This window comes from Seriola lalandi, unplaced genomic scaffold (genome assembly GCF_002814215.2).
Source record: "Seriola lalandi dorsalis isolate HSWRI2012SDOR001 ecotype SW California unplaced genomic scaffold, Sedor1 jcf7180002054972, whole genome shotgun sequence".
Taxonomy (NCBI): Eukaryota; Metazoa; Chordata; class Actinopteri; order Carangiformes; family Carangidae; genus Seriola; species Seriola lalandi.
Genome location: NW_019525660.1, coordinates 2,086,100 through 2,095,444, shown reverse-complemented (window position 1 = coordinate 2,095,444; position 9,345 = coordinate 2,086,100). Strand labels below are relative to the sequence as shown.

Here is a 9,345-nt window from a genome sequence, read left to right as displayed (position 1 = left end):
TGGGGGGGGGTATGGCATGCTGTGAGCCTCCTTCATACCAGCACGCAAGAAAAAAATTCAAGACCTGTCATAAACACACCCTGGAGAGGAGGGGAAACAGAGACGTTGCCCTGGCAACTGGCATGTTGCTGCATCAAGCAAGATTTCTGTTTAAAGCACCAGATTAAAGTAACAAGAAGAGGCAGGAAAAAAGGGCTGAGAGGGGAGGGGTCAGGGGGCTGCAGGGTGGAGGCAAATGTAATAGCCTAATGTGCCATTAAAGTTTATTTCTTTACTGGAAAGGTGGTGTTACACTGGAGGAGAGCAGACAAAGAGTCTGGGCTTATTAAGGAATCATGTCATACTAGATAGAAAAAGAGGCCCAAATACAGGCCTACCTCTTCCCGGCATGGCTATTATGTAGTGAACATCTCATCTTTCCATATCATCTTTTTCATAGAGAGCAGGTTGTCGTCGTCGCCAGCAGAGGGAGCCCTCCTGTTCAGAAACAGCAAACCGGTTTCAGCTTCATGTTGAGTATAAACAGACAGAAACAGCAAAATGTCTTTCTGTTGATTTTTCATGTTTCATTTCATTTTTGTTTACATATTCTCAAGAAATATTAACTGTTTTAAACTGATCAATCATTTAAAGTCATTTATCAAACAAAATGAACAAAAGTGACTGACTTCAGCTTCCTAAATGTGAGGATTTGCTGCTTTTTTTGTTTTATATCTTTGTAAACTAGGGTCTCTTTGGCTGTTGGGCTGTTGGTTGGACACAAGAAGCAACCTGAAGGTGTGACCTGGGACTCAAGGTACAAAAAGGGCATTTTTCACCATTTTGTGACACTTTGTCAACTCAAAAATAATCATATATTCGTACTGGCTAAGAGATCCCTTCCTAATGTGTTCTCAGTGTAAGAGACAGGAAACAAAATCCACAGGCTTCGTTCTGTATAAAAATATCCTCCAAAATGTCCCTGAAAAGGAAAATTCAAGTGTATATCTTCCCTTTATCCTTCTCTATCCTTTAATCAATAGTTCCTGCTCCACACATTTTCCATTAATATGCCGTACATTGTTTATATTTTTGCCAGATATGATTTGACACAGACACTGACATACGACAAAAAAAACAAACTGATAATAATAATAATAATAATAATAATAATGACAGTGATATCATCATAATAATAACAATGCACTGTATGTAGAATGCTACAACTCATGTTATATCACTCCTGTTCATCAAAGTCTCCCTCAGTTGTGGAGTGTTACTAAGTACATTAAGACAAGTATTGTACTATTTCCAATGTTGAGGTACTCGTAGGCTACTTGTTAACTTACATATTTCCATCTTATGCTACTATTTATTTAACACCCATAGTTTTTAGTTACTTTTCAGATTCAGATTTTACATACAGACATCATCAGTTTACAAAATTACACATTACTGTAAAGCTCTTTAAGAAAGACCCAATAATATTATAGAGACAAAGGACATTCTACACAATGAGTACTTCAAATACTTTAACTACATTTCTTTGCTAATACTACTTTGCAAATAATTTTGAATGCATGATCTTTACTTATAATAGAGTATTCTTATAGAACGGTGATGCTACATTTACATTAATGATTATTTGAGTCCCTCATCCACAACTGGTCTCCAGTGAATCCATAGTGACTCTGACATGGTCGTCTGTTATGAGCCCGTCATACCTGCCTGACTTTTATTACTTGTATCTTATATTCCTGTATACTATACCATACTGTCCTGACCTGAAATATGCCACTTAAGTCCCATTATAAAATTATATTCACTACAACTCATCCAGTGATTGTTGTCTGAGTTACAGCATTAAAGCAAAGTAACTAAATACATTGACTCAAGTACTGTTCTTAAGCAGGAAACTTTACTTGAGTATTTCCATTTTATGCTTTATACTTCTACTCCACAATTATTGCACCATTTCATCATTACAGATGAATATACCCAACTGTATTAAGAAGCAGTTAAAAATGAGCATCACCCGACCAATTACAACATTTTAATACTGCTTAGATGTTAATTATATTAATTAATAATAATAATTAAATAATATGACACTGAGAGGGGACATTCTAAATAACTTTATATATTTTTTATTTTATTGCTAATACTTTTATTTACGTATATTTTTGAATGCAGGGCTTTTAGCTACTTGTAATTAAGTAGCCTATTATTACACTTGAGTTATTGCTTTTATCTCAATACTTCTTCCACCACTGCGCATCCAGACGTGTTATATGTGAGTTATTACATTTCATTAATCCACTTTCAGTGGCTCAGATGATCAACTTAAACCTCCGAGTGTGAATCACAACAAAGCAGCTGCGCATCTTCTGCAGCTGTCTGAATGAAAACCATGAAGCTGCTGCTGTTGGTGCTGCTGTTTACATTTCCTGCCACTTACAGCTACTTACTGCTTATTACTCTTCCTCGCAGCGTGGTTACCAAAACGCAGTGTAACCCGTGGAGCTCTGCTTGACATCACATTGATAGGCACACACTGGCTCACTTTGTTGGAGAATTGGCAGACGCTTTTATTTATTTTCCATTTTCCCAGGGTAAAGCCCTGTGTACGGGTCAGTTAGGCTGGTTTTAGGAGAAAAGCCAACAAAAATGCACGAAGGACACTGAGGGGGGGAGCTAAAAAAAGTCTTGTTCTACTATACAATAAAAACTATGTGATGTAGCTTACCACTTGTGTATTGGCCTTGGGTGGAATGAGCAGTTTCTAAAAGAACAAGGGCAGGGTGTGTGAAAATATCCAGACGGTGTCAGTGGTTTGTGCTTTTCCCCCTTTTCCAGTTGTGTTTTCATTGCTTGTGGTGATACAGACTTTTATCCTCAAGGTCACATCCAGCCCTGAGACAATGCCACATAATTTCATTCAGCAGCATTGGGCTCGTTTCCACGGAGCAGGACGACACAGTTGAATCGAGTTAGATGTTAGTCGATTTACAGAAGTTCTTGCAGCCGAAACGAAGCTCTGCAGCTGAAGCACTGACCTGTGCTGTTGAAAAAAGTTTGAGGAAAAATCTTTTAAAATTCTTATTTCTCTTGAATTAAGTTATTTTCAGTGAAATATCCTCATATCTAATTAAGGTCGTGGCGGAAAACAGAGGCTCTATTATACAGTAACAGTCTAATGCGCTTCTCACTGAGCTGACCCCAGAGGCAGGAGATGTCAAAAAGTCAAGATGAAGAGGTATTTTCAGCGGCCACTAGATGGTATAATATATGCACGCAAAGGGTTTGCACGAGGTGACAGCAGCACTGATAAACTCTCCTCCTAAACCAGCCTGCTGAATATTTTGACAGGACTTGTAGCCTGTTTTATTCTCAGGTTGGCATCATTTACTACATAGCTGTGGGCGCATTTTATAGCTACAAAAGATTATTTTAGCACGTTTCAGAATAAAGATCGAGAGACGTTTATTTAAAATGCACATTGCAAAATGTGATTTAATTCCCTTTTTGTTAAACAAGCGTTTACCAAAAGACATCCAACAGGCGCCTGCGAGCAAAGAATACAGACGAACCCTGAGAGATTTATTTTATCTTTTCCAAACTCATTTCATCTGAAGGTCAGTGAAGACAGTTTCATCACGTTCGCGACGTCCGTGACTTTCGACTTTCGCGTGCGTCTGCAGGTTCATAAATACACCAGGACCCAAAAGACTGACGCAAATGAAAAATGACTTAAAAACGAAAACGTTTCGCAGCAGCTCACCTGCAGTCAGCGTCATCACTCATCCTCTGTCTCTCTGACGGCCTACAAACTGTTTCAGCTTCTGGAGATCTAAAATTCAAAAATAAGGAAAGATCATTTGTTCACATCAGCTTTTTGGAATATAAAATTAATAATAATAAATAGGGTAATAATAATATACCATGTTGATTATTCAATTCCTTATTTTATTAAACAATAGTTATACTTTTATTGATGCAGCAATAGAGTCATCAAGTTAACTTAATTAATATAGCCTAATTTATTAGAATACAGACTAACAGCCTGTTTAAATTAACTAAGCTTAATAGTTCCCTTATTTGTTAATTAATGCAAATTAAAGACGTTAAATAAACCAGAGAAATATCTAATTTCAACAATCTAAAATGAACATTGTATTAACCTGCAGGATATATTATATAATGTGAGGGTGTGTGTTTTTTAAAGGGCCGGGAAATGTAACAGTTAGTGTGGTTAAAAATATAATTTTAAGACAGTGCTGGTAACTGAAAAGCTGTGAGGTTCTGCTTTGTGGACAGGCGACGTGAAAAACGGCAGAGGTCACGATCCGGATCTGCAGCTACAGATGTTTGTCCACTTAACGCCAGAGACAGAGCAGAGAGAGCCACACTTCATGTTTAATACAACTGCTAAAAATGCTCGTGATTTGTCTTGAGCTGCATGAACAGAGGGGAAGAAAACAAACAAGCTTCACTTTTAGGATGAACTAATGCCAGTCTGAGAATTTATTCTGCTATGAAAATTGACTTTTTTAACGAGTCAAATATTCTGCTTGTAGAACGATAATTTCAGTTGTTTCCATTGTCACTTATTTCAGTTATTTTTTCATAAATACTCATCAGTGTTTATGAGACGTTGCACAAGCTGACTGCTACAGAAACAAATATTTATATATATATAGATATATATATAGATATAGATATCTATATATATAAGTAGCCTTTAACTATTATATCAAATATAGCCTACCCTTTTAATGAAACACTGATAAAGTCTTTATGAAGTCAACAGTTCCTTGTTGTCATATTTATGCCAAGGCATGAATTTGGTTTGCGCACGAGCTGAGGCCTACCTGGTCATGGCGACTCATGATGCAGGCTGCCCAGGAAGTGACAGGAATGAGCACTTCGATGAGTTTAGATATTTAATAAAAACGCAGACTGAGTGAATCGGTAAGAATGTGACACGCGTTGTTCAGCGCCCTAAACGCTACCAAAGAAAAAACCTCCACGTTACGCGTCACGCAGCGGACTGCTAACTGACCTGTTCGGATGATGAAGGGTTAAGTTTGAAAAAAGATGACATGTCCTGCAAATTTATTGTCCTTATGCTGCATTCGAGTGATGCGGAGAAAAATGGAGGAGACGACATTTCTCTTTTTATTTTCGACTGGTGTAATTGCTGCTAAAATCTGCTTTCGCGTGATCTCTGACTTTTACGCAGGGGACGTTGCTTTTTCTGACTGCAGGAATTTTGAAAATTACGACCAGTGGAAATTCCGCAATTCAGCTAAATGAATCTTAAAATCCTTAAAGATTAATCGAATAAAATTAAAAAGCAATTTTATTCCCTCAAGTCACGCAGAAATACAGTTTCCTCTCCTGTTTTGGATGAAGTTTCAGCTTTAACACATGTTTGTTGCTGCAACCTTCATGTCAGTTTTGCGTCCTGTTCAAAGCGTCGACCAAACTTTTCTTTAACTTTTTCCCACCCGGTTGAAAGCAGCATGACGTTGTTTACAGTGGCCAATCGCGTAACAGCTTTCCTCCTCTCCGGGCCAATAGGAGACGACGAGGAGTGCCTGTCAGTCACAGGTGAGGGAGGATGGTAAAAAAGTTGGGTGAAAAGAGCCAGAGACTGGAGGGAGCTCGGGCTGATGGCAGAGTTATACGGAGGAGCAGCATCGTGCCTGCGGATGTAGCAGAAACTTTCCACGGCTTCTCCCGCGGGGATGCGACCAGGAACCAACACTGGAGGGAAAGAAGTTCAGCGACAGCAGAGCTCCACGGAGGGAGTAGTCTAAAATGTGGATGAACTGACATTTACGACACTATCCGGTCCGGTTAATTATTCACCTTGAAGACCGAGCAAACTTTTTTTTTTCTTTTGCTTTTGTGAAAATGGCTGTTCGTGGCAACTCGCTGATGCCTTTCTCAATCCAAGCCATCCTGAACAAAAAGGACGACAGCCGACACTTGCCAGATTTAGACATGTGCTTCTCCAAGACGGCGTGCTGGAAAATATTTGGGGAGATGAACGGCGGGTCGAGGAGAGATGATGGGGAGGCTTGTGAGCCGACGGATCAGAAAAGCTACGACTCGGACTCGGGACTCAGTGACGACAACGACAGCAAGACTCCGGCCGTGTGCAAGTCGGAGAAGGACGGAGACCCTGCGTCGGATGTGCCGGAGGAAAGCCTGCAGGAGGAGACGGACCACGAGTCTGCAGCTGCGGAAAACGCAAAGAGCGACAGTGAGCCCAATAATGCCACGGGTGAGTAAGGACAGAAAGACTCGTATATAACTGTACACAAAGCAAAAAATAATGTGTGGCTCTCTGATCTCACTCAAACCATAACGACTCAATCAAGGTCTGTCTTAAAGAGTCTTTTACTCCTTTAATTGGCAACTGATGTTTTTTTTTTTTTTTCACTGCTACACACTTGTGTGGAATCATAACCAGCGCTGTGATTGTTATTGTAGGATATCGGGCCTGTTTGCAAAACTCTCTGCTAACTTTTACGCACAGACTGTCCTACTTTTACGCACGACTATTAGTAGATATCCTGGCTCATCCTTAAACTATACCACGAGTGTTTATGGGCATTTATTGAAGTCACAGTTAATCCATGCTGCATTCGTACGATTGGATTTTGGACCAGTGCTAGAAACTATCGTAAACACACAGTTAATTGAGCAGTTTTACAAAATAATCTTTAAAGAGTTCTGATCTTTAGGCCTGAATCAAACTTGGTAGATCAGACATGTTTCACATTTAATTTGAAAACACCATCAAGCGACCTAAGAAAAATCAAACGCCGTTTATATATAACAAGGAGATAAAACAGAAATGTAAAACACCCTCCTGCATGAGTGCACACTCCTTTCAATGTTGCTTTTGGTTTAAATGAGTCACATCCTAAAGATTTCGTCATCTAATCAACAGACGTGCTTCCAGTTGTATCACAATAACAAACAAATACAGGAATTCAATTGCATGGTCCATCTGCGTCTCCCCCTCTCCCAGACTCCAGCATCCTGGACGAGAAGAGTCTGGATCAGCCCAAGCAACGGAAAAAGCGCTCCAGGGCCGCCTTCTCCCATGCGCAGGTTTTCGAGCTGGAGCGCCGCTTCAACCACCAGCGGTACCTGTCCGGGCCGGAGCGGGCGGACCTGGCGGCCTCCCTGAAGCTCACAGAGACTCAAGTCAAGATCTGGTTCCAGAACCGCCGGTACAAGACGAAACGCCGTCAGATGGCCGCCGACCTGATGGCCTCGACCCCGGCGGCTAAGAAGGTGGCGGTGAAAGTTTTGGTGCGGGACGACCAGAGACAGTACAGCCCGGGAGAGATCCTGCGGCCCCCGCTGCTCTCCCTGCAGCCGTCCTACTATTACCCCTACGCCTACTGCCTCCCTGCATGGACACTCTCTGCATGTGCGGGGAACCAGTGAGAGCTCAGTGACTGTATTTATTCATTTTTGTTTTTATTATTTTTGCTCCCAGGAAATCAAACTAATTAAACATTTATTTTTCTGACAAGAGGAGGAGACCTGAGGGGAATCTGCTCAGCGTCTCTGACTGAACTGCCTCATCGTGTTGTCCAGGCCAGACCAGGGGTTCTCAGACCTTTTCATGTTTTTTTTTTTTTTTTTTTAACCACATCCTCAGATACTTAAAAAACGACTTCTTCTTTCTAGTAAGATTCTGTCCCGATGAACCCCGGTAAAGAAGACATTTCTCATGATTGAGGGTATAAAATCACAACTGTCTGAACTGTGGAGGGAGAGCGGGGAGACTGGACCTCTTCATAAAATGTCAGTATGTTAACCCCTGAGGACTGACACAGTAATAACATTAAAGTATTCCTCTCTTTGCTCGGGAGCCCCTCAAGGACCTCTGAAATCCCCCCCCCCTCCCCTCTCGACCCCACTTTGGGACCCGGAGGCCTAAATAGACTGTCATGTCACCTTATGTTGGTTTCTATTTTACATGCGCCTTCCTACCTCTGCAGTGATTGGAAAATAGGCATATTCCATTGACTTTTCAAATAACTGTCTCTGTTACAGGTTGTGTTTTATTTTCTCTTGCTGTGTTTGTAAAGGTAAGATATTTCAGCACTTTTGAGCATATACGTTACATTATTTCAATGTAAAATGCATTATAGTGTGGGCATGTACAGTGTCAGACTGAAGAGAGGCGCTTTGGCCTGAGAGTGATGGTGTGGCAGGAAGCAGGCTAAAACAGACCAACTTCCAAATGAAATGTACATGTGTTATTTGTGTTAAATGACTGTTTAGATCGAAAAAAAATATTAAAACATATCAGGCATTACTTTCACTTGGATGTAATTTTATTTGAAGGTTCTTATTAGGAAGTGTAATATTGGAAAATAGAAAGGAATAATTCAATAATGTAAATAGAACACTCGGATTTTATCAATAATTAGAACTAATTGAACACATTTTCTTATTTTTCGCCGCGCTGGTTTACTAATTAACTTTTTATTTGACCACTTAATGGCTGTTAGTATCAAGTATACTTATAATATATTATAATAAAAGCCTTTAGGCTATTACTTATGCTTGACATTATAGCCTATAACTAGGTGGTTACAGGTTTAAACCGATAATAAATCCTGTATGTTGCGCCATTTTTATCTGATCAAAAATCCCCTCATTTTCAAACAAATTGAAACGGACCTATCGTTTTATCGCTTGCACAGATGATTCATGACACGTTTCCGCATTTTGAGAGCACACACATGATGAAACAGGAATAACCGCCTACTACAGCTTTATTGGCCCATAGGCAATAAACAGAAATGAGTTTATCCACTGAATTATTTTCTATTTGAACCTTTTCCTCCTGCACAGTGTCACTATAGGAAAACGTCCTCTTTTGCTGAAAGTGTGTGTTTAATTTTACTCTCCTCATCTTCACCATGAGACGTTGTAGATGTCATGTGGGCCACCATGACTTTCTTCCCAAACACATCTGCCAAACAATGATGAATAGCTCTGTGATTCCCGGACAGGGCGAACTGACAGCTACCTTTAGGGCTGCATGTCAACACATGGAGAGGAGTATTCCGGGGTTAAGAAGGCCCGTGTCACTGCGTCTAAATTAAAGTCAAAGAAGGAAAAAAAGGAGGAGGGGGTCATTTTGGGTTGTTTGCAGATAGCGAACAGTATCTTTTTTCCAAATATGGAAATACTCTAAGCTTGTTTTTTTTTATAATTTCAGGCCTAACACTGGAGATGAAGTATTATACGGGAGGAGTATTAGCTGTTGTTCTGTTTCCAGTAGCAGCCTGAGTGTTAAGTCGGGGTCATTAGGGAGCTGCCGCA

The 9,345-nt window shown here is 40.3% G+C and overlaps 1 protein-coding gene and 1 long non-coding RNA gene across 3 annotated transcripts in view; one reads left to right on the top strand and one right to left on the bottom strand.

The window, feature by feature from the left end:
* Window positions 1-5,042, bottom strand: part of LOC147817111 (uncharacterized) — an 8,916-nt gene extending 3,874 nt beyond the window's left edge. The window contains exons 1-4 of one of the 2 annotated variants that reach the window (XR_015436625.1): window positions 4,851-5,042; window positions 3,761-3,829; window positions 2,726-3,040; window positions 378-477 (exon numbers count right to left, since the gene is read on the bottom strand). This is a non-coding gene — a long non-coding RNA (uncharacterized LOC147817111). Of the gene's footprint in view, window positions 1-8; window positions 478-2,725; window positions 3,041-3,760; window positions 3,830-4,850 lie in introns of those variants that run through there. The other variant, XR_015436624.1, reaches the window with a different exon arrangement.
* A 523-nt stretch (window positions 5,043-5,565) lies between these two features.
* nkx3-2 (NK3 homeobox 2) lies at window positions 5,566-8,335 on the top strand. The gene is made up of 2 exons (XM_023397999.2): window positions 5,566-6,271; window positions 7,025-8,335. The coding sequence occupies exons 1-2, from the start codon at window positions 5,899-5,901 to the stop codon at window positions 7,447-7,449; spliced, it is 798 nt and encodes a 265-aa protein (XP_023253767.1). The 5' UTR covers window positions 5,566-5,898; the 3' UTR covers window positions 7,450-8,335.
* The last annotated feature ends 1,010 nt before the right edge of the window (window positions 8,336-9,345 follow it).